Source organism: Lepidochelys kempii, chromosome 2 (assembly GCF_965140285.1).
Source record: "Lepidochelys kempii isolate rLepKem1 chromosome 2, rLepKem1.hap1, whole genome shotgun sequence".
NCBI classification, from domain to species: domain Eukaryota; kingdom Metazoa; phylum Chordata; order Testudines; family Cheloniidae; genus Lepidochelys; species Lepidochelys kempii.
In genome coordinates, this window is record NC_136381.1 from 186,799,232 (window position 1) to 186,825,054 (window position 25,823).

The following is a 25,823-nucleotide window of genomic DNA, read 5'->3' on the forward strand; positions in this document are numbered from 1 at the left end:
CTGCAAGGGAGCAGATGCTGCAAGCGTCTGGGTACAGACCTGGTCCTTATCCTGCAATAGTGTGTGTTGCAATGATGCCAACAGAATTAATACTGGAGTGGCGTGGGAAAGTGTCCTACCATGGTGGACGAAATAAGGCAGCCCTTCATGAAATCTTCCTAGAGATCTCCAAGGAGGATTCCTGGGTCATCTCTGTGCACATAAACAGTCTTTTTTGAAGAGCACCCTCTGCGTAGCTGGAGTGCCAACAATACCCACTACACCTACTTTTTTGTTCAGATTTAACATAAAAAATAATAGCACATAACCCCTACAGCTTGATTGGAAATGTGTATTCATCAGATGTGCCTTCCCGGGCATCACGCTCCGCTGCCAACTGCTCCTGTGAAGGGATGGGCTCCAGGGTTAAAAACAGTTCTTGCCTGTCGAGGAGGATCGATCCTCCATCTACCTGCCTCAGATTCTCCTCCTCCTCTTCCTTGTCAACAATGTCCTCATTGTTGCTCAAGATTGCCTGGGGTTCTTAGGAGGTATCCACAGATCATTTTGGGGTAGTGGTAAGGTCGTTGCCAAGAATCGCATGCAGCTCCTCATAAAAGCAGCACGTCTGTGGGGCAGAACCAGAATGACTGTTGACCTTTGTTGTCTTCTGGTACGCTTGCCAAAGCTCCTTTATTTTCATGAGGCACTGCTGAGTCTCCCTAGTGTAGCCCTTCTCCCCCTTGCCCTGTGCAATCTTGGCATAGATATCAGCGTTTCTTCTGCTGGATCGGAGCTCTCCCTGCATAGACTCTTCTCCCCACACAGCAATAAGTTCCACTATCTCCTGTGTACTCCATGCTGGAGCGTGTTTGCGGCCTTAAGTCTCCATGATCAGCTGTGCTGGCGAGCTCTCCACACTGATCAAACAGGAAATGAAAATTCAAAAGTTCCTGGGTCTTTAATGGGGGAGCTACTATTTCCTGTGTACCTGGCTGACGTGCAGTGGAGTTCAAAGTGCTCTCCAGAGCAGTCACAGCGGAACACTATGGAACACCTCCTGGAGGCCAATTTCATTCAAATTACACAACACAGTGTTTACACTATCCCCATATCAACCCATGGGTGTCAAATCAAGCACTATGCCTCTTGCACAGGTGGCGTACAGAAGTCGACTTTACAGGCCACTTAGGTCGGCGGAAAGGACTCAGTAGTGTAGATACATAAATTATTAGATCGATTTAACGCGGCTTATGTCGACATAAGTTTTTAGTGTAGACCTGGACTTAGACTCAGATTAGTTGCCTTGTAAGCCATAAACATTTAGTTAGTCAGATTTACAAATATCTCCTTTTTCGTACCCCTGTTGTGACAATGTTTTATATAGTTTTTATTTTTTTTCATGATGTCAGGGCTCCCTCCCCACTCTGAACTCTGGGGTACAGATGTGGGGACCCACATGAAAGACCCCCTAAGCTTATTTCTACCAGCTTAGGTTAAAAACTTCCCCAAGGCACAAATCCTTCCTTGTCCTTGGATGGTACTGCTGCCACCACCAAGTGAGCAAGACAAAGATTCAGGAAAAGGACCACTTGGAGTTCCTGTTTCCCCAAAATATCCCCCCCAAGTCCCTTCACCCCCTTTCCTGGGGAGGCTGGAGAATCATATACCAACCAAATAGGTAAACAAGGGGAGCACAGACCAGATCCTTGGGTTTTTAGGACACTAAAAACCAATCAGGTTCTTAAAAGCAGAACTTTATTATAAAGAAAAAAGTAAAAGAAGCACCTCTGTAAAATCAGGATGGAAGGTAATTTTACAGGGTAATAAGATTTAGAACACAGAGGATTCCCCTCTAGGCAAAACTTCAAAGTTACAAAAAACAAGAATAAACCTCCTTCTTAGCACAGGGAAAATTCACAAGCTAAAACAAAAGATAATCTAACGCATTTCCTGGCCATTGCTTACAATTACCGCAATTTTAGATGTATCATTTCAGTAGAAGCTGGATTACTTGCTTGGTCTCTCTCTTTGTCTCGAGAGGGAACACACAGAAAGCAAACAAAACCTCCGCTCCCCCCCTCCCAGATTTGAAAGTATCGTCCTTCCCCATTGGTCCTTCTGGTCAGGTGCCAACTAGGTTAATGGAACTGATTAACCCTTACAGGTAAGTGATTCTGTACCTCTGGCCAGGAGGGATGTGATGTTACTGCATATATAAAGGTTGTTACCCTTCCCTTTATATGTATGACACATGGCATCAGTATTATTGTTTAAATCAGGTGTTCAGATACTCTGGTGATGAATACAGTATAAATACCTAACAGTAACCACAATTATCTACTGCTACCAGAGCTCAAGAAAGCTCTTTCTTCAGTTCTACTCAAAATGCATACCACTCAGATTATCAAATTATTTTAGAACATGTAAAACACCCACAGTAAACAAGACCAGATGTCCCCCTAGACTCTCTTTTCCTGTATAGTGGAAAGAAGGTTATTGTACTTATAATACCAGATTATCCAAATGTATTGGGAGGAGGCGGCAATCAGAAACTATTGATAATCAGAATTTCAGATAAATTTAAACATTCTGTGGGGAGGGGGTCCGAGTGTTAGGAAAGGGGGGCCCACACCTGGCGTCTGGCGGAGGTGGGGATGCGAGTGTCTGGGCTAGGGGGTACCCCGTGGCTGGAATCTGAGGGGCAGGGGTAGGGAGTACATGAGAGTGTCTGGACTGGGGGGGCCCCACGGCTGGGATCTGGAGGGTAGGGGGTGCATGCGAGTGTCTGGACTGGAGGGCGCCAAGCAGCTGGGCTCTGGGGGGAGGGGAAGGGGTGTCCGGCCCCCTACTGGTCTCTAGGTGGGGTTGGGGACAGAGATACAGGAACTGGGTTGTCGTGGGGTTTTCCTTAACTTTCTATTCCTGGAGGAATTATTTTGTATCTGTACTGTTACAGACATAGTTGTTGGGACATATTTTGAAATAAATTACCAAAATAATTGAAACTGGTGTGAATATACAGTTATTTTGACAAATAAAATATGCAGAATTTTAAAATACTGTGCGCATAATTTTTTGGCGCAGAATTCCCCTAGTAGTATATGTATACATCTTTGCAGACAAGAGCTGCTGCAGATATATACCAAACTGTGGACAATGAGGGATAATTGAATCTTCATGACTGCTCGACAAATATGCTAAGAGAATTTGTTGGGAGAAGACACTTCCTCCTCTGGTCTTGGGTGAGAGAGGAGAGGAGAGCTGGCAGAGTGGAAAGTTACTGAAACACAGAACAAAGAAAGCTAGGTGTTGGAAGGAAGTTTGGGCAGGAGGAAGGGAAGGAAGAGCACGCACAGACAGCCAAAGTGAGAGGAAGTGAGCTGGGGGAGAAGAATCCATGTTTCAACACACAAACCATGCTCTGCAGCAGAAGGATCTGAACAACCCAGAGGATCGAGCCTCCATCCCAAAGCATGCTCTGGAATGGTGTGAAAACAGGTAGGGAAGTGTGTATAGGGTTTATTATTTTGTATGGACCTGTGTATATCTCAGCCTACTAAAGAGCAATAATGTGTTAGACTCTGGGCAAAGAATGTGCTGTATGCTTTACACTTACCACAGGCCTCCTAAGAGTGTTAAAAGTTAACCCAGAATGTTCACACCTTTAGGTGGAGTTCTGGGAGAGGGTGTGTTTAGGCTACAAGGGAGTCAGGCTAGGGAGCAGGACCATTGGTTCCAGCACTCAGGAACAGATGCTTTAACAGAGTAATCTTGGTGCAGAGAGGGAAGAACTACTAGATATAGCAGTCATCTTAACTTGCTCTAGATATCTAATATACTTTCACAAAGTTATTTAAACAGCACCATAATTCATTTAAACTGCAAAGGAAGGGCTTATTTAGCACGTTAGTCTTGTACACATTGATATAAGCTGAAGAGGCATGAAACAATCATACTGAAAGTTATATACATTTTTCACCATTACTGTGTTAACTTTTCAGGAGAGAGCTGTGAATAATTAGGTGACTGATTCAAAAGCAGTCTAGGTCAGTAATAACCAATATTTAGTACCATTTGACTGTTTGGTGGCCTACGAGTTTCAGTTGTGGACCTCAGACCTGTTCCTAGTACTACAGAATCCACATCAGTACTGTGTTACCAATATTTTAAACAACGGGCTCTCAAAAAATTTTCCCGTAACCTATAAATCTACTCTCTCTCTCATAAACAAGGAGGGAGGCAAAATAAGTGGGCATATGTTTAATATAGGACATAGCATACTGGATCAGACCAGTGGCCCATCTCATCCAGTATCCTGTCTCCAGAGACCAGCATAATAACTCTGCAGTCGGCATATGTGAAATAATCTGTCCCCATACAAAGATTTCAACTTGATGTCTAATAATTAGGGATTTGTTTAAGCCCTAAAGCACAAGTTTTAAAGTTACTGTCATTACTTATGATTGTCATAGTTTCAGGGTTAAGTGCATCTTTGACACAAACACCCCAGGTCTTCCTTGAAGGCACCCACTTAAGGTTTTGGGCTTCCCAGCCATCACCTCTCTGGGGACAGAAACCCATTTCTTTCCTCCTTCAGACCAGGGGTTTAGGCTTGCAATCCTTCTGCACTTCAATACGAGTTTGAAGCAGGTCTGACCTGGTATCAGCACCTGTGGTTATCTCTTTCTCCAAGGGCTAGCATAGTGTACACCAATTACCAACCAGTCTTCAAAGCATATTACATGTATTCTTAGGGCAAAAGCATTACAAAGAAAACACCTAAAAACCTACATGCATGCTGAAAGATTACCAGAGGTCATCTCTAAGTCCAGTGTAGGACTCTAGTAGATATCAGTCTTTCAAATCCCAAAACTGAGTTTGCCCCCTTGATTACAAGTTCATATCAGTGTTTAGATCAGGAACCAGACACCAACTGGACAGTTCAGCTATTTCTTTATACAGTTCAGGCTGCTGATGTCCAGTCTCAAGGAACAGGTAATCACTAGTCAATGGCCCTATCCTCAGGATGGAGCTTCAAGATGCTGGGTTTTTGCATAACTGCAGTTGTGTAATTTGCATAAACTAGTCCCTAGGGATTTCCCAGAAAACCCATTTTATACTTATTACTCCGGAAGTCCATGCTTCTCTTGCACATTTAAATATAGTAGTTGAACTTACACTCTGAGTTCTCACATCTGTTGCAATGTGATTTTTGGATATTTTTAATATCTATGTAAATATCCAATTGTTTTTGAATGGTGTTAAGTTCTTGGTTTCAATGACTTCCTCTGGCATTGAGAGCCACAGTTTAATTACATGTTTGTGGGAAAGTATTTTGTATTATCTGTTTTGAATTTCCCACTTTTTAATTTAATCCAATGTCCCCTTGTTCTTGCATTACTCTTCTACTCTTGTCATTGCTCGTGTTTAATACTTGCTGAAATGTTTACACATTATTCCTGAAAAACAACAAGTACAAATTTCAATACAAGTAATCTGCTCTGTGCTGGCAGAGATTAAAGGGACATTTGAACCTGGAAAGTTTATTTACATGTTTTGTTTTGCTTTAAACAAATGACCCTTAAGATTATGACTGAAAAAATAGACTAAAAATAACTTCAATTTTTTTTTGTTTACACAAAGTGCTGTTAAGTGCAGGAGTTTTGTTGATGGTCAGTTGTACCCATCTCATGTAAACAGCATGCCTCCATACATTTCTAATGCACAGCTCTGGGGATGAGACAGCTCACATGCAATTCAACTTGACAGTCCCTATAAGGTCAAGGCAGCAATAGGGAAGGGGCAGAATCCCTCCCACAGAAGATTTTTTGAAAAATAGCTTATTACATTTCAGAAGCAAAGAGCATATATTCTTCAAAAATATTTTTTCTGAGCCCCAAATATAAAAGTGTCATTCGTTACAGGGATGATTCTGCACTATCCAGAGAATGACTGAACCCCAGAAGCAGACAAGTCATCCCAACTGTCCCTTAGGTTTCAGAAGAAGCTTCTCTGACCACACTCTAAAACATCACTGATCCACTTTACAAACTCACCACTGTAACTCACATCCTTGTTGATACTGAAAGCAAGGATTGAACTGGTAGTGTCCTATTACTCTTACCCCTTGTCATAAATATAAAGGGAAGGGTAAACCCCTTTGAAATCCCTCCTGGCCAGGGGAAAGCTCCTCTCACCTGTAAAGGGTTAAGAAGCTAAAGGTAACCTCGCTGGCACCTGACCAAAATGACCAATGAGGAGACAAGATACTTTCAAAAGCTGGGAGGAGGGAGAGAAACAAAGGGTCTGTGTGTCTGTCTATATGCTGGTTTCTGCCGGGGATAGACCAGGAATGGAGTCTTAGAACTTTTAGTAAGTAATCTAGCTAGGTATGTGTTAGATTATGATTTCTTTAAATGGCTGAGAAAAGGATTGTGCTGAATAGAATAACTATTTCTGTCTGTGTATCTTTTTTGTAACTTAAGGTTTTGCCTAGAGAGGTTCTCTATGTTTTTGAATCTAATTACCCTGTAAGATATCTACCATCCTGATTTTACAGGGGGGATTTCTTCATTTCTATTTACTTCTATTTTTATTAAAAGTCTTCTTGTAAGAAACTGAATGCTTTTTCATTGTTCTCAGATCCAAGGGTTTGGGTCTGTGGTCACCTATGCAAATTGGTGAGGCTTTTTATCCAACATTTCCCAGGAAAGGGGGGGTGCAAGTGTTGGGAGGATTGTTCATTGTTCTTAAGATCCAAGGGTCTGGGTCTGTAGTCACCTAGGCAAATTGGTGAGGCTTTTTACCAAATCTTGTCCAGGAAGTGGGGTGCAAGGTTTTGGGAAGTATTTTGGGGGGGAAGGACGCATCCAAACAGCTCTTCCCCAGTAACTAGTATTAGTTTGGTGGTGGTAGCGGCCAGTCCAAGGACAACGGGTGGAATATTTTGTACCTTGGGGAAGTTTTGACCTAAGCTGGTAAAGATAAGCTTAGGAGGTTTTTCATGCAGGTCCCCACATCTATACCCTAGAGTTCAGAGTGGGGGAGGAACCTTGACACCCCTAGAGGTGGTCCTTTCAGAACAGGAATCTGAATGAGCAGGGTAGTGTGAACCTTGCACTCCCACAACCCATGGTTGTGACATTATCTGATTAAAATATGACCATGTAGATCATTATATGATCATTGTTATATAATTGCAACATCTCTTGTACAAAGTATGTCATGTAAGGTGTCGATGAAAACTTATGATTTGCTGAATGATTGTATGCATGTATCATTTTTGTATCTGAAGTTATGAATATTGACTATGTACCTGCATTTCAAATATGTTTGTTCCTGTGGTAATACCCACAAGGTAATTTACACACAGTCTAGGCAGCACATTGTGAATGGAGTATTCAAGTTAATGGCCCATCAACAAACGCAATGGGCCATAGTAGACGCCTATCCCCACCTAATGGGCTTTCCTGTGGAGGATTCTAGCTAAAATATGGGTAATGGCTCTGCTATGACTCATTGAAGCATGCAAGGACATGTGACTAGATCATGTGATACTGAACTCCATCTCATGCCTGTACTTTTCCACAAACTGTGCTGAGGGCTTTGCTTGGAACAATGAGTTTCCCTCCAAATGGCAAAAGCTAAAAGGCACGGGAAACAACTCCATTTTGCCTCTTTCCTGTTCTGATCTCTGGACTATGGACTCATACTAATGGGAGCATTCTAACCAAATGACTGAGGACCTTCCACTCATCTGAAGCAACCAGAGACTTAACTTGAGCCAGCAGTTTATGCATCACTGCTTCAATCCTGATCTAATAACTTTGCAATTGTTGTATGTATTTGAGTCCCTTAACCAATTTTAGCTCTCACTTCTTTCTTCTTATAAATAAACCTTTAGATATTAGATACTAAAGGATTGGCATCAGCATGATTATTGGGTCAGATCTGAGTTATATACTGACCTGGGTATGTGGCTGCTCCTCTGAGAGCAGAACCCCCCCTTGGTTGATGAAATTGGTTTTAAATAACCACCCATCATTAAGTCATATCTCTAAGGAGGCTGGCTAACAAGTCAGAAATTCAATGTGGTGAGATAGAAGTTTACTTTTGTTGCTGGTTTAGTATACCATATGGAAGAATAACCACCAGTTTTGGGTTGTGCCTGCCCTCTTTCTTAGCAGTTTGTCCTGAATTTGGTATTCTCAGTTGTGACCCACTGAAGCACAGTCACAACGGTATACTCATTCTGCCTATAATATAATGGCCCTCAGTTACAAGGGCACCTTTTCATAATCACAGAGAAATCACAAAATAGAAATTCTGACTGACATCACTGGGAGCAGGATCAGACTCAAGCTTTCAAAAAATATTTTTAAAACACTCCAACAAAGGTAAGAAATTGAGAATTGGAGGAAATGCACAACTTTTATGTAACTTTTTACACAGTTGACCTTTGTCTAAATTCCAAGGCTCTGAATGGTAGAAATAAAAGATCCTAGTTATTCTTGCCCTAACCCCAATATAAATAGAGACAAGTTTCAGAATTGCAAGCACACTAAAATATTATATCCCTTTACATTTGACTAGCATTCCTATTCCACAGCAAACTGAAGTCATAAAATGGAAGGAGATTTTTTCCTTAGTGAAGCTCTGACCTCAGTTATCAGCCTCTAAGGATATCTACACTACAGAGTTTTTTTTGACAAAAGTTATGTCGACTATCAAAAAGCGCTATAATTTTATCATTGTATGTTCACATTACGCTCTCTGTTGGCAGAGCACGTCCACACTTGGTGCTCTAGCATCGATAGTGAGAGCAGTGCACTGTGGGTACCTATCCCAGTGTGCTACTTGCCACCTTCTGCAGCTAGGACTTGTGGGAAGACAGAGTGGATTGCATGACATTATGGATGTTGAGTCAACGTCCCATGATGCATATTTTCTGTCCCAGCATTCCAGTCTTCTGACTTTTTTTAAAGCATTTTTCAATGGCCCCTGTTTATGGTGTGCCCGCCATCTCTGTATGAAAGGATGGATCCTGCACTGCTCTCTACTGTTGTGGTCACTGTTATTAACACATCACAGATGGTAATGCAGTTAATCATGAGCTACCAATCTTACCAGGAATCAGAGTTGCCTGACCTGCTTTGTGCGATGGAAAGAAGCAACACCAGATTACTTTTAGCATTCATGGAGCAGCTGCACACAGTGGACATCGCTTTTGGGCTCAGGAAACAAGCACTGAGTGGTGGGACTGCATTGCTATGCAGGTCTGGGATGATGAGCAGTGGCTTCAGAACTTTTGAATGCAGAAAGCCACCTTCCTGGAACTGTGTGTGGAACTCACCCCAGCCCTGAGGCACAAGGACACCAAAATGAGAGCTGCCCTTTCAATGAAGAGGCATATAGAGATCACTGTGTGGAAGCTGGCAACCCCAGACTGCTACCAGTCAGTCACGAATCAGTTTGGAGTCAGGAAGTCAACTGTGGGGGCTGCATTAACACAAGAGTGCAGCACCATTAATCACATTCTGCTAATCACATGACTCTCTGCAAAGTGCTCTGAAACAGTGGATGGCTTTGCAGAAATGGGATTCCGTCACTGCAGCAGGGCAACATATGGAATGCATAGTCCAATTTTGGCCCTGGACCATTTTGTGACAGAATATGTCAATAGAAAGGGGCACTTCTCCATGGTATTGTAGGTGCTTGTGGATCACACGGGTGTTTCACGGATATCAATGTGGGGTGGTCTGTGAAGGTGCATGATGCACACGTCTTCAAGAACATTGGCCTCTACAGAAAGCTGCAAGCAAGGGACTTTCTTTCCAGACCAAAAGATTACACTGGGGGGGGATGTTGAAATGTCCATAGTGATCTTGGGATACGCAGCATACCCCTTACTCCCACAGCTCATGAAGTCTTACAGGGAAACCTGGACAGTAGCAAGGAGTGCTTCAACAACAGGTTGAGTAGGTGCAGAATGACTGTGGAATGTGCCTTTGGCAGATTAAAAATGTGCTGGTGCTGCCTTCATGCGGGTTAGATCTAAGTGAGGAAAACACTTGAATGGTCATAGCTGCATGCTCCATAATCTTTAGGAGGCTAAGGGTGAAAAGTTTGCCCTGAGTGGAGCTCCAAGGCGTATCACCTGGCTGCTGATTTCGAGCAGCCTAATACAAGGGCTATTAGGGCGGCACAAGGAGGAGCAATTCGAATCAGGGAGGCTTTGAGGCAACATTCTTACAATGAGCACCAGTACTCTGCTTTTTCTATACAGCAGTCTGCCATGCATCATTAAGCTCAGTCATCTTATTTGGCCTAGCACTTGTGATGATTCCTGACTGGGATTTGTAGTAAGCAAATTATTAGAATCCATGTATATGTTACCAGCAGCAGCAATCACTACATGTAGGACACAAATAAAGATTGGTTATCTTTCAGAGAGTTTGTTTTTATTAAACACCAATTAACTCACACGAAAGGGTTGGTGGGAATGGAGGTAAGAGTGCTGAGCAGTGGAGGCTCTCATAGCTGTGCATAAATCCAGCTATCATTTTGGAAGGTGTCTCAAGGGCTGGAGTGAACAGGATATCGAGATGTTCGGGGAAGTTGCAAGGAATGTATGGGAGGAGTTTGGGGAGGGTGTGGAAAACAGTTCTGTATAGGCTGAAGGGGGGAGGAGGGGTGAGCATGCATCTATTCTGCCTGGAGTGTGATTAGGGACTTCAACATCTCTGTTTGCTCCTCTATCTCTTATCTGCTCATGGGCCTTTCAAATGCACTCCTCACTATACTTTCTATCCCGTCTTTCCATTTCTCTCAATTCCATGGTGCTCTCTTTTTTCTAACTCGGAGGATTGGAACACCTTTCTGAACATGTCCTCCTTGCTCTGTCTTGGTTGCTTCCTTATCTGGCAGAGGCGCTCTGCCAGTGTGCAGGGGGTTCCCTTGAAGGCCACATCTGCAGAAGCACAAGAAAATTCACAGAAGCATGATTGTTAGTTCACTCACAGCACTGAATCATTACAGTAAAATACACCTCTTAACTTATCACTTTCTCTCCGTCCCTTGGCATGCACACATCTCAACGAACACCCTAAACTCTCACAGCTCTTCGGAGACAGACCAGTCCTCGCTTACAGACAGCCCCCACAACCTGAAGCAAATACTCACTAGAAACCACACACCACACAACAAACACACTAACCAAGGAACCTATCCTTGCAACAAAGCCCGATGCCAACTCTGTCCACATATTTATTCAAGTGACATCATCATAGGACCTAACCACATTAGCCACGCCATCATGGGGCTCGTTCACCTGCACATCTACCAACGTGATATATGCCATCATGTGCCAGCAATGCCCCTCTGCCATGTACACTGGCCAAACCGGATGTCTCTACGCAAAAGAATAAATGGACACAAATGTGACATCAGAAATCATAACATTCAAAAACCGGTAGGAGAACACTTCAACCTCTCTGACCACTCAAGAAAAGATTTAAGGGTGGCAATTTTGCAACAGAAAAGCTTCAAAAACAGACTCCAACAAGAAACTGCTGATCTTGAATTAATATGCAAACTGATACCATTAACTTGCGTTTGAATAGAGACTGGGAGTGGCTGGGTCATTACACATATTGAATCTATTTCCTTAAGTTAAGTATCCTCACACCTTCTTGTCAACTGTCTAAATGGGCCATCTTGATTATCACTACAAAAGGTTTTTTCTCCTACTGATAATAGCTCATCTTAACTAATTAGCCTCTCAGTTTGTACGGTAACTTCCAACTTATCTGTATGTATGTATGTGTATATCTTACTATATGTTCCATTCTATGCATCCGATGAAGAGGGCTGTAGCCCATGAAAGCTTATACTCTAATAAATTTGTTAGTCTCTAAGGTGCCACAAGTACTCCTGTCCTTTTTGCGGATACAGACTAACACGGCTTCTACTCTGAACCCTAAACATGGTGAGTTTGGCCTGGGTGGACATTCAAAATGGGGCAAGGGTGTTAGTGATGCTTTCAGGGGATCAGTAAAAGCGACTGGGGACAATATTTTAAATTCTGCCACCATTTTCCACAGGCAGGGGTCACTGAAGCTGATCTCACTCCCGAGGGTGAGCAAAGATACATCTACCGCACGTGTCTGGGTTCAGACCCAGTCCCTATGCTGCTCACCTGTGTGCTGCTTTGGTCCCTGCACAAGCAATTGCAGAGTGGCACAGGAAAGTTTCCTACAATGGGGGAAGGAGCAAAGCAGCTTTCCCACGGAACCTTCAGCAAAGGATCACCAAGTACCCCCAGAAAAGTTTCCTAGAGATCTCTCTGGAGGGTTCCCGTGAAATCTCAGTGTGTATCAATACACAGTTCACCACACTGCTTAGCTGCGCAGGGAAATGTGGAGCACACTGAAACACAGCTAGTCTTGTAAATTTCTATCCCTTCCTTCACCCACTTCTACAGTATTCAGAGCAAAGGACAGCTGTACGCCATGTAACCAAACAGCATCAACTCAAAAAGATTACTTACCAGGGTCTCCGCTCCTGCATCATGCTTGCCGGAGACTGAGTGCTGGGACTGGCTACACCCCTCCGGAGTAGGAGAGTTCCTGACCCACGTGGTACCGGACCACCCTGCAGTGGGCTCCACAACGTCCTCCAACTCCATCTCCTTGTCCACAACTTCATCCTCGGGGTTAGGTCCACTGACCTCTGTCTCCAATCCCACCAAAGTGTCCATGGGCCTCTTGGAGGTAGAGGTGGGATCATTGCAGAGGATGGCGTCCAGCTCCTTGTTGAAGCGGCAGCTCTTGGGTGCAGCAGCGGAGTGAAGGTTTGCCTCTCTTGCCTTCTGGTATGCCTGGCTCAGCTCCTTTATCTTTGCTATACACTGCACCGTGTCCCAATCATAGCCCTTCTCACACAAGCCACAAGAAATCTGCCCATAGGTATTGAAGTTCCTACAGCTGGAGCGGAGCTGGGACTGGACAGCCTCCTTTTCCCATATACCCAGCAGATCCAACAACTCTGCAGTGGTCTAAGTGGGAGAGCGTTTGCCACATGGAGCTGCCGTGGCCAGCTGGGAAGATACGACATGAGCTCTCCAGGCCAAGCAAACAGGAAGTGAAATTTCAAAAATTCCCAAGCCTTTAAAGGGGGGAGCGGTGGATGCTTGTTTGCCCAGCTGCAGGGCAGCAGAGTTCAAACTGCTGACCAGAGTGGTCAGGATGGGCATTGTGGGACACCTCCTGGAGCTATTTACAGCGACAAAACCATGCACGGTGTCTACACTGGCACTTTGTGGACAAAACTTTGTTGCAAAAAGCTCTCTCTCTCTCATTGAGGTAGTTTTATTTTGTTGGCAAAACAGGAGAGTTTTGTCACCAAAAGTGGCATTGCAGCTTGTACACCTCCACTGTTCTGGCATCAAAGCTTTCTTTTGTCAAAAAATCTCTAGTGTAGACAAAGCCTAAGGCCATGTCTACATTACAGTAGCAGCACTATGGTGCTGCAGCAGTGCTGCTGTAGCATAGATGCTTTCTACATCGAGAGAAAATGTTTTCCATTGATGTAGGCAATCCACCTCCCAAAGAAGCAGTAGCTATGTTGGCGGAAGACTCTTAATCAATCTAGCTGCATCTATAGTGGGGTTATATCCACCTAACTATATCACATGGGGCATAAACTTTTCACAGCCCTGACTCATGTAGCTAAGTTGATCTACTTTTCAGGTGTAAACCAGACCTTAGAGACAGAAGTCTGGAATACTGACTGAGTTTAGCAATTATGCAGAGCTCCTGATGGCTGCTTATTGATTTAGATTTTCAGGACAGAACTGGTTAGCCAGTTTATCACTAATAAAATCCAACAGAGAAAAAAACTTCTTGTTTCAGTCTGAAACAGGATAGGAAAAAAAAAACACACTGGGGCAGGAAATATTTTTCCCCAATCAAGAAGCATCTTTTCACAGAAATTCAGAAAGTGATATTTAAAGCCTTGTGTACTCCCACACAGTTTTTTTCCTAAAGGCAAGTATACTGTAGACAACGATGGGAGATGACGTAACCACATGAGGAGTCAAGGTGACAATAAAAAACAAGTTGCACCCTGAACCTTAAGAAGTGTTCAAAAAATTAAAAAGTAATATAAATTCAAAGTGGCACTTGGCAACTGTTGGATTACTCTATTGTAAAGCAGAACACCACACAAAACTGTCCTTTGTAAATGTTGGTCCTTATCTGTGTCTTGATTGGGCTTTTACCTTTCCTTGTGCTCCAAAGAAAGAATGGAGGAATCTGACTTTAGCCCCTCTCTAGTAATGGCCAGAACTCTGCTGGGAGCATTATTATCTAGAATCAGGAACAGTAGAGCTCCAATAAACATACTGAAAACCTGTGTTTTCTTTTAAAGGGATTATGCTGATCTGACATTGTCAATCAACTCCTGAGAAACCATACCCATGAAGTAAGTTAGTACTCAGAGCAGCATTCAGTATTTAACTTATAACAGCATGTTATTCAAGTGAGCGGTCTTCCACACTGGAGCACCTTCATGCCTCCCAATAAGGTGACGTAGGTTAAGGTCAAACTCCATGTATAAAAATGATAACTTTTATTCCAGATTTAGGGTTAGATTCCACAGCCACTGAACTCTGGAAGCCATTGAAATAATTTTGTTATTGATTTAAAAGCAGCAATTCTGGCAGAGAAGTCATAGTCACTAAGAGAGAGAATGTATATATAAACTCACACACTTGCTATGCATATATTCTAATATATTCCCCCCCAAAACAAAACATAAATCGTATCTTTAAAGCACATATCTAATGGCAAAAAATTTAGTCCCAATGTACAAACACACTCAACTGTTTTATAGTTCTTTAAATCAAAGATAGCCCATTAAGATATGTTTGTTTTATTTGGGGAATGACAAGTAATCTACCAAAAACGAGTCGTAAATTACAAATCTGTTTTAATTTCCTATTTCAGCTTTTAAAATGGGATATTATTCTCAAATTATAACAAAACCTCAACAATTTCCCATTTTACAGTATTTGGTTTGATTTTAGCAACAGCAATTTGTTAATGTTTTGAATCTTTTTAGATTCAGCTGATTAAATTGAAGTCACACTAACTGCAATTAATAATTTTGATCATCTAATAGTCAAGCAAGGGTTGCATGATTCTAGAACCTCTCTTGCATCTGTTATCAGATTCCATTAGTTTGATTTTCTATTCTGACCAATAATGATAAATTGAGTAGACTAAAATTAAAAACTTATGTACACCTGAATCTGGATTTCAAATATTTGAAGATATTTCCATTGACCGTTCAAGAAACTTTATAAGTACAAAATGAATACTTGTTATGGTATCCAGTTTCAGAAGCAATCTGCACCAGAATGCTGTTCAAAGGGACTATAATAATCAAATCCCAAGGATCAAAAATAGTCTAACATCAACTTCAGCTGCATGAAAACATGCCATTTGCACATCCTCTCACATTCATAGCATTTTACAATACTGAGCAATGGATCAGAGAGCATGCTTTGTTCTTCATAAGCAATCAATAAAATATTGCACTCTTTAAAAGAGAACTTTTTAAAATATCACTAAACTCCAACTTTGCATGAGTTAAAACAGGAAAGCTGGATTACGTCACTATTTCAGATGACAACTGGAAAAATCAGTTTTACAAAATGCATAAGTACTCTCAGAACAGGGAAAGTAATTTTAAATAGGAAATAAAAAGGTTATTAGAAACAAACAGATGTGGCATTTCACTAGAGAATGAAATTAGAAATCTATGAGAAATATGTATTGTAAGGAATGTACATGAACTGAGTGGCTAATTGGCTGCAAGAGCTCCAAGATGAATCATTATGAAAAAACTCACTAATTATGAAATCCATCTCACTCAACTCTTTGTTATCTTCCTTTTCTGTATCCAAAAACTCACATGAACAAGGGCAGAATTATTGTACATCTAGTTAACAAGTTATACCAAGTTATTGACTTTTAGTTCACAAAGCACCTGAAAGACTGCTAATATTCACCACTTGAGTGATCTAAGATTACCATTCAAAACAACACTGCTATAATTCTGAAATTAGTGTTGCTTTTCTAGACCAAGCTAAAAGAGCTGCTGTGTATCAGTGGAAATCTGACTCTGGCTCTCATTTAAAAAAAAACACACACACAGCTTTCCACATTTAGCAGCCCTACCTTATCTCAGACTAACTCTAAAGGCACTTCTATAGCCCTAATTTACTTCCCTTTTACTATTTTGCAGGGAACATCATTGTTTCATCATTTTAACACCTGGTGTTAACTGGTCAACATAATTTCTTGCTCATTCGATTTAACAGCAAACTATTGAAATTATGCAGATCTGAAAGAAAGTGGGGAAACAACAGCCTTACTTGTTATAATCTTTATAAAGAGAATGGTCCATGTAAAGGTGTTCACACAGTGACTACTGGAAAATTAAAAACAATATATTCCATTCATTAATAGACCTTTTTCATTAGCCTTCCAATTAAAAGTATGGGGCTGCCCAACAACTAGACTCAAATTAGAACAGCAAGAGGGCTTATCTAGCATCATTAACTTGATTTCACCTGTGAACTACATTGCCTGTTTACTTTCCAAATCACATGTCTGTTGCAATGAGACTGCAAAAAACTTTTAATTAGAACCTCTACCACCAGCAAAGAGGGAAAATCCCTTACGACATTCTTCAAAGAAAGTCTATAATTGAATCTCAGTAGCTAGAAGGCATCTACTTACACAATACATTCATTTATACGTTAACGTTTTATTTTCAAAATCTTAGTTTTCCCTACATTTAGAAGATGAGTTGTGCCTATTTTAGACTTATTTGGAAGCACTCCATCAATGCAGCTCCTCTGTTGGAAGTGATAATGAAACACCAGTGTAGACAGGACACATTTTTCGAGGGGGAAGTGGAAGGGGTGCACATCAGGTCATCGAATACTGCTCTTAGCAGCACTACATGAAATGGTAGGAAAAGTGTCAGCAAACATCTGAAGTCTGTCTGGTAGTGGTGTAATGGAGATTTCCAAATCAAACCTAGCGTAAAGAAGGCCTCCACAATTAACTGTTTTCCTCCCAGAAACAAAAATGATTACACAGAACAGTGTACTGCAGCCAAAGGAAATCTCCTTTTTTCCCCCCCAATAGCTTTTTATTTTTTGTTTCTTTTAAATGAATACACATTTAAAATGTACAGACTAGTAGCAGGGTTGGAGAGAAGGAAGAGAGGATGGAAATGCTTGGGTGTGGAGGAAAAGGAAAGAAACCTTTCACCAGTTATCACTAACTAAAAGCCCTATAGAGAATCAAAGGCAACAACATACAAGATACATCCACACCTCTCTTCTTCCTAGAGCTCCTCCTACCATTTAGATTTTTCACACATATGAGGACATTACAGGATTATATACAACCTCTGTGTATATACCACATTTGATTAAACCTGTACAGATCTCTCGTTATGCAACCTTCTGCCTTAGAAGACAAGAGTATCCTCAAGTATATCAAAGAATGGCAGAGTTTTGCTCCCCTTCAACAGGAAGCAACCACAGTGAAAACAACTGAGGTTCAGGATCCCTTCCAGGAGTCAGTAGAAAAGGGCTTCATATTCACACCTTCCTCCTCAAACACAGAGATACATACCACAGTGCACACAGCCCTCCCAGGACATAAACATACTCCCATTCCCTTCCCTCCTACTCACTTACCGCAACCCCTTCTCACTCACCCCTGGCTCCTCCCCTCCCCCCCAACACCCCTCAGCCTTCCCCGCCACACCCCTCAGCCTTCCCCCCCTGCACTGTACCCCTCCCCCCACCTCCCCTCAGCTTTCCCCTCCCACTTCCCCCACACGCCTCAGCCTTCCCCCCTGCACTGTACCCCTCCCCCCTCAGCCTTCCCCTTCGCACCACCCCCCACACGCCTCAGCCTTCCCCCTCGCACCGCACCCCCCACCCTTCAGCCTTCCCCACCCTTCAGCCTTCCCCCTCGCACCGCACCCCTCCCCCCAACACTGTGCCTTCCCCCCAGCCAGGGCGCTCGAGCCGCGGAGTGGGGGGAGGGAAGACACTCACCATGGCAGACGCACTACGGCGGGGCCGGTTGTCCTGGTGACAACGAGCCCAAAGCAGCCACTGCCAGGTGCAGCGTCTGCGCGCGCAGCCGAACCCAGTGGGCGAGCCTCGTGGGGCACGTGACCGGGAACACCCCTGCTGATTCGGCCCATCCCCTTCACGTGACCCGAAGGGGCGGAGAGGGGAAGGGAGAGAGGGGTGGGGTCGGGGTGTCACGTGCCCACATCAGAGGTCACGTATCCGCGGGGAGGCGGAGCCCGAGGGAGTTGGGCGGGGCGGGAGAGGACACGCGGCTTGAATGCAGGGTGGCCGGCGGGGCAGGCACTCTGCTGGCCGCAGCGCCCCCTAGAGGTCTCTGCCGCTCGCCACAATGAGCCGCTGCGGGAGGGGACGCGCCACGTCTCATAGGCGCTAGGCAAAGGAGGCGCGGGAGTCCCAGAGGCGAGCGCGTTCCCGGGCCAGGCGCACGGGCGGTTTCTCCCTGTCCCCGTGAACCTGGCACCTTGTGCCCGTGTAATCCTGTACCAAAGATGTGTAACAGCAGGGGGCCTGTTGGGACCTCCTTTGTGCCTCGCCAGGATTTCCAGGCGCCTGCCCTCCAAGGGTTTTCACTCTCAGGATTTGAAAGAGACCCTCTAATAAGCAATGTAGGGGTCTCCCCCACGGTAGGAAAGATGGGGGCTGGGGGGAGGGAATATCTTTTATTGGACCAACTTCTATTAGAGAGAGAGAGGGAGAAGCTTTTGAGCCAAAAACATCACTTCACCGACCCTCAGCACCTTAAGATGGCTCAAGGGCTAAGTAATGACAGGATAGTGTGGGTACCCTATGCATAAAACTAGCATTAAAGCCTATGATAACATTCCCGTAGGACCCTTGCACCTTACATCCATTTGGTGTCCTTGCAGGCATCTTGCTAGGGCCTAAAGTCTGAAATCTGGGAGATGAGGCTGGTAGAGACAATAGGTCTTAGCAGGTGTTGGTCCATCTTGACCTTTACATTTTTAAGAAACAAAAGACCACAAAAGAAATACACGAACTCACTATTCCCACTTAGGAATGGATTTTTATTCATTCCCTTTACATTAATTAACAATACAAATAGTTTTGTATACACTAGGCCAGAGTCCATAGGGAAGTAGCCTGTGTAACCTTTGGATGGGCTAGAGTTCATTTCATTGCCCTTCTCTAGAGCTTAAAAATTCCAGCTAGGGTTGCTAATTTTCTAATTACACAAACCCAAACATCCTTGCCCTTCCTAAGGCCCTGCCCCACCCCTTCTCTGAGGCCCTGCCCGCATTCACTCCCCCTGCCCTGTCGCTTGCTCTACCCCACCATCACTCACTTTCACTATGCTGGGGCTGGGGGGCAGGAGAGGGCTCTGGGCTGAGGCCGAGGGGTTTAGAGTGTGGGAGGGGGTTGGGGTGCAAGAGGAGGTGAGGGCTCTGGCTGGGCAGCGCTTACCTCAAGTGGCTCCCAGAAAAAAACGGCATGTCCAGCTCCTAGGTTCGTGGGCAGCCAGGCAGCTCTGCATGCTGCCCCTGCCTCCAGGCATCACCCCCGCAGCTCCCCGGCCAATGGGAACTGCAGAGTCAGCGCTCCAGACAGCACACAGAGACCCCCTAGCCACCACTTGCCTAGGAGTCCAAGGGACGTGTCGGTCGCTTCCAGGAGTCGCACGGAACCAGGACAGGTAGGGAGCTTGTCTTGGCCCCGCTGCGCCACAGACCAGACTTTTAGCAGCTTATTAAAATCTCCTGGATTGCTTTCAATAGCCACAGGGAGATCAATGCTGATTCCGATAGACTCCTGGCCAGTCCAGGAGGGTTGGCTACCCTAAATCCAACTCCCATAGAAAAGCAGCTGCAGACCCAGAATTTAGCCTAAAGAAAAGGAGTACTTGTGGCACCTTAGAGACTAACCAATTTATTTGAGCATAAGCTTTCGTGAGTTACAGCTCACTTCATCGGATGCATACTGTGGAAAGTGTAGATCTTTTTATATACACACAAAGCATGAACAAATACCTCCTCCCACCCCACTCTCCTGCTGCTAATAGCTTATCTAAAGTGATCACTCTCCTTACAGTGTGTATGATAATCATGGTGGGCCATTTCCAGCACAAATCCAGGGTTTAACAAGAACGTCTGAGGGGGAGAGGGAGTTGGAAAAAACAAGGGGAAATAGGTTACCTTGCATAATGACTTAGCCACTCCCAGTCTCTATTCAAGCCTAAGTTAATTGTATCAAATTTGCAAATGAATTCCAATTCAACAGTTTCTCGCTGGAGTCTGGATTTGAAGTTTTTTTGTTGTAATATCACAACTTTCATGTCTGTAATCGCATGACCAGAGAGATTGAAGTGTTCTCCGACTGGTTTATGAATGTTGTAATTCTTGACATCTGATTTGTGTCCATTTATTCTTTTACGTAGAGACTGTCCAGTTTGACCAATGTACATGGCAGAGGGGCATTGCTGGCACATGATGGCATATATCACATTGGTGGATGTGCAGGTGAACAAACCTCTGATAGTGTGGCTGATGTTATTAGGCCCTGTGATGGTGTCCCCTGAATAGATATGTGGGCACAGTTGGCAACGGGCTTTGTTGCAAGGATAGGTTCCTGGGTTAGTGGTTCTGTTGTGTGGTATGTGGTTGCTGGTGAGTATTTGCTTCAGGTTGGGGGGCTGTCTGTAGGCAAGGACTGGCCTGTCTCCCAAGATTTGTGAGAGTGTTGGGTCATCCTTCAGGATAGGTTGTAGATCTTTAATAATGCATTGGAGGGGTTTTAGTTGGGGGATGAAGGTGACGGCTAGTGGCGTTCTGTTATTTTCTTTGTTAGGAGACTTCTGGGAACTCTTCTGGCTCTATCAATCTGTTTCTTCACTTCCACAGGTGGGTATTGTAGTTGTAAGAATGCTTGATAGAGCTCTTGTAGGTGTTTGTCTCTGTCTGAGGGGTTGGAGCAAATGCGGTTGTATCGCAGAGCTTGGCTGTAGACGATGGATCGTGTGGTGTGGTCAGGGTGAAAGCTGGAGGCATGTAGGTAGGAATAGCAGTCAGTAGGTTTCCGGTATAGGGTGGTGTTTATGTGACCATCATTTATTAGCACTGTAGTGTCCAGGAAGTGGATCTCTTGTGTGGACTGGACCAGGCTGAGGTTGATGGTGGGATGGAAATTGTTGAAATCATGGTGGAATTCCTCAAGGGCTTCTTTTCCATGGGTCCAGATGATGAAGATGTTATCAATATAGCACAAGTAGAGTTAGGGGCGTTAGGGGACGAGAGCTGAGGAAGTGAAAGAATTCAGCCTAAGAATTTTCAGCAAGGATTGCACAGGGTCAACCTCCCTCCCCACATTCAAATCTCCAAAAGAACAAAAAGAATTAAGTATCAACATTATAAATCTTAACATAAAGAAAAAAACAAATAATAATAACAATGTTTACAACATATCATGGCTATTATCTTCAGTTATACATAAACTTAAAGAAAACTAAATATAAACAGGTCAGTCCCCACAGAAACACAGTGAGAAGAAACTCAGAGTTCCCAAAAGTTTTTGTTGAGCTCACTTGAGTCTCAGTTAGAGTCTTTGATCACCAAATCTATACAATCTGCTGAGTCAAAAGAAAAATCTTCCCTCCATTTGCTTGTAGGAATCTTCAGCTGCAATCCAAGCAGACTCTTCCACTTCCTCTGCTGAAATCACTGTTAGCCAGTCAGCTAACTGATTATCAACCACTCAGTTATGTGTATATATATATATATTTTTAAACACCTGTTACAAGAAAATACAAAACTGAGAGTAGCAAAATATAAATGACTCTGTTGCCGGCACCCAGTGCCGAGAGGCAAAACAACAGCAGGGGTTGGTTCGCTACCCGGTGTGCTTCACCCAATAATCACAACGGGGTGGAGAAGCAGAAAAGTTTATTTGACGCTTCAAAAAGGTACAGGGAGAATAGAATCTCAAATCCTGCACACAGAGCAAGAAGTTACACAGGCTTTTATACATCCTTTCTTCAGCATACTTTTCCAATAGCAAGCTGCCCTAAGTATCCATATAGCCAGCCAATCCAGTTACCAGCTAGTTCCCTTGTTTTTTGTATAATTTGTTAAACTATACATAAAGCTGCTTTATTCAGCATTGTTCTTCCATATCTGCCCTGTTTGGCCTTGTTTAGTTTTGTTGCAGATCCTCAGCATAACTGCTGTGAGTGCCTCCCAGGCGGGGGGGCCAAGGACACTTGGACCTAGTACACAGAGCTGCTGCGAGTGCCTCCAGGCGGGAGGGGGTGGGCCAAGGACACTTGGGCCTAGTGCGAGGGGGCTTCATCGACACTCGTGGTCTTCCATCCCCTTGAGTTACCTAGTGGCCATGCCCCAGTGTCCCCACCAACTCTTTCCTTATTATCATATTAAAGAGAAGTTGGTGAATCAGACTAGCTGAGACAATTTAACTAAAACAGTTTGGCTAAAATCAAACAACATTCAAAGTGTACAATTAAAATAAAAAATGAATTTTCCCTCCCAGTTTCCCCTTTCTATAATTAACATTGCCCATGCTTTCCTGTTGGAGGGTTAACAATAATCACTAACCTACTTCAAAATGCATCAGAGTTAAGGTAAACAGCCTGCTTTCTACTCCTGGGTTCAGCTTCTCTCAACTCGCACAGGGCACATGGCCTTTTGCAAAGTAGCTGCCTTGATTACTTGCCCTCATAGAGTCTGATCCCAGCAACAGGGAACCTAGTGGAGCATATCCAAAACCACCATACCCAATTCCAGCAACTTCTGGGTGTGGAGTCCTAAGTCTGCCTAGCAACAAAGACCCAGACACAACTCAGTCCTACCCAGCCTCCCACCATAGATATCTTAAAGAGATATCTCCCTATTAAGCACGTGGGTTACACATGCACACACCATACAGCTACCTTTCTAAAGCCAATCTCTTGTTTTCCAGAATCTGAATTTTCATTTAATAGATTCATAGATTCCAAGATCAGAAGGGACCATTGTGATCATCTAGTCTGTCCTCCTGTATAGCACAGGCCATAGACCTTCCCTAAAATAATTCCTAGAGCAGATCTTTTAAAAAAAGATCCAGTATTGATTTAAAAATTGTGAGTGATGAAGAATCCACCATAATCCTTGGTAAACTGTTCCAATGATTTACTATCCTCACTGTTAAAAATGTACCTTATTTCCAGTCTGAATTTGTCTAGCTTCAACTTCCAGCCATTGGACTGAGTTATACCATTGTCTGTGACTGCTAGATTGAAGAACATATTATTAAAGTTTTGTTCTTCATGTAGATAGTTATAGACTATGCTGAAGTCACCCCTTAACTGTCTCTTTGCTAAACTTAATAGAATGAGCTCACTATAAGGCATATTGTCTAATTCTTTAATCATTCTCATGGATCTCCTCTGAACACTCTCCAATTTATTAACATTCTTTTCTAAGTGTGGACAACACAATTGGACACAGTATCCCAGCAGTCACACCAATGCCAAATACAGATGTAAAATAACCTCTCTGCTCCTACTCAAGATTCCCTTTTATACACCCAAGGATCACATTAGCTGTTTTGGCCACAGCGTCGCACAGCGAGCTCATGTTCGACTGATTATCCCCCATAATCCCCAAGTCTTTTTCAGAGTCACTGCTTCCCAGTATAGAATCCCCCATGTTGTAAGATTGGCCTGCATTCTTTGTTCATAGGTGTATACATTTAGCCACATTAAAATGCATAGTGTTTGTGTGCAATCAGTTTACCAAGTGATCCAGATCCAGTGAACTCCCCTCTTCATTATTTATCACTCCTCCAATTTTTCTCTCATCTGCAAATTCATCAGTGATGATTTTGTTTTCTTAAAGGTCACTAATAACAATGTTAAATAGCATTCCTGTGGCACCCCACTAGAAACACACCTGCTTGATTATCATTCCCTGTTTACAGTATTATTTTGAAACCTATCAGTTAGCCATCTTTTAATCCATTTAATATATGCCATGTTCATTTTGTATGGTTCAAATTTTTTTTAAAAGTCTCTAGCTCTTATAGTTGGGAGAAAACCTCAGAAATGTGAACCAAGTAGAAATAATGCGGAGATATTTAGGAGACCTTAGACCAATAGCTCTGATGTGTGAACTGCTCCATTCATCTCAGTGAGGTGTTAAGTCAGACACACAGTGATAATTTAGATGTCAAAATTGTTAACTATTTCATTCCTCCTGTAAGAAAGACCTGCACAGTTGACTAAGGCCTTGTCGACACTATACAGTTTTGTCAACAAAAGTAAATTTTCATTGACAAAACAGTGGAGGTGTACACACTGAAATGCTCCTCCCACCGATGTAATTCCCCTACTACACCGACATAATAAAACCACCTCAATGAGAGGCGTAGAGATTTTTGCAACTAAGCCCTGGTCTACACTGCGGGGGGAGGGGGTGGTATCGATTTAAGTTACGCAACTTCAGCTATGTGAATAGCAATGTACTTAGATGGACTTACCATGGTGTCTCCACCACGGTGAGTCAACTGCTGCCACTCCCCCGTCGATTCTGCCTGCGCCTCTTGTGGTGCTGGAGTACAGGAGTCAACAGGAGAGTGCTTGGGGGTCAATTTATCACGTCTAGACTAGACGCAATAAATCTATCCCTGCTGGATCGATCACTGCCCGCCGATGCGGTGGGTTGTGAAGACATACCCATAGTTAGAGCGACACAGCGTCAGTGTCAACAGTGCACTTGCTTAGGTTGGCCTCCAGGAGGTGTCCCACAATGCTCATCATGACCGGTCTTGTCAGGAGTTTGAACTCCACTGCTGTGAAGTTACACAGATATGCACTCCTCCCCCGTGTAAAGGTCCGGGAATTTTTGAAATTCCTCTTCCTGTTTGCTTGGCCTGGACAGTTCACACATCATCTTCCCAACTGACCATGCTGGCTTTCTGCCGCAGAGACACTTCAGCGTGGAGTACAGCAGAGCTGTTGGATCTGTGGGGAGAGGAAACTTCGCTTCAGCCTTAGGAACTTTGATACTTACAGGTGAATTGCTAGTGGCATGCAGGAGAAGGGGCGTGAAAAGAACACGCAGCAGTGCCGTACGAAGATCAAGGAGCTGAGGCAGGCATACCACAAAGCAAAGGAGGCCAACCATCGCTCTGGTGCGGCACTGAAGACATGCCATCCTTTGCAGCGATCCCACCTCCACTGCCAAGAGCCCCATGGATACTTCAAGGGGATTGGAGGCAGCAGCCAGCAGAGTCAACCCTGAGGACAAAGTGTTAGACGAGGGAGTGGAGTTGGAGGAGGATGTGAACACACGTCAGAGTCGTCTTGTGGTGCAGTGTGTCAGGACCTCTTTTTGACTCCAAAGGGGTCTAACCACTCCAACTCTGGTGCACATGAAGCAGGGGACACAAGCTCTGGTAAGCACACATTTTGCTTTGATACTGCATAGTGAGAAGAGATTGAGCTGTCATGTACTTTGTTATATGGTAAAAGAGGGATAAGGAACAGAAATTAAAAATAGAGCCTATGCAGCGGGGGCCCGGTGGAACAGTTTGTTAATGTACACCGGGATGTCTTAGGAATCCTCCATAGAGAACTCTAAGAAACTTTCCTGTAGGTATTCTGCAATCCTCTGCTGCAGGTTCCTTGGCAGAACTGCCTTGTTTATTC

The 25,823-nt window shown here is 43.7% G+C and overlaps 2 protein-coding genes across 5 annotated transcripts in view; one reads left to right on the forward strand and one right to left on the reverse strand.

Moving 5' to 3' along the window:
• FBXL2 (F-box and leucine rich repeat protein 2) overlaps nt 1–18,238 on the reverse strand; it is a 125,203-nt gene extending 106,965 nt beyond the window's left edge. For 3 of the 4 annotated variants that reach the window (XR_012157459.2, XM_073333074.2, XM_073333073.2), the window contains exons 1-2: nt 18,128–18,238; nt 12,530–13,036 (exon numbers count right to left, since the gene is read on the reverse strand). Coding sequence is in view for 3 of the 4 variants with exons in the window: in XM_073333074.2 (XP_073189175.2) it covers nt 12,530–13,036; nt 18,128–18,130 (510 nt within the window). In the remaining variant the exon portion in view is untranslated. The remainder of the gene's footprint in view (nt 1–12,529; nt 13,037–18,127) is intronic. The other variant, XM_073333077.2, reaches the window with a different exon arrangement.
• Nucleotides 1–25,823, forward strand: part of LOC140907935 (uncharacterized) — an 81,847-nt gene that overhangs the window by 51,661 nt on the left and 4,363 nt on the right. The window lies entirely within an intron of this gene.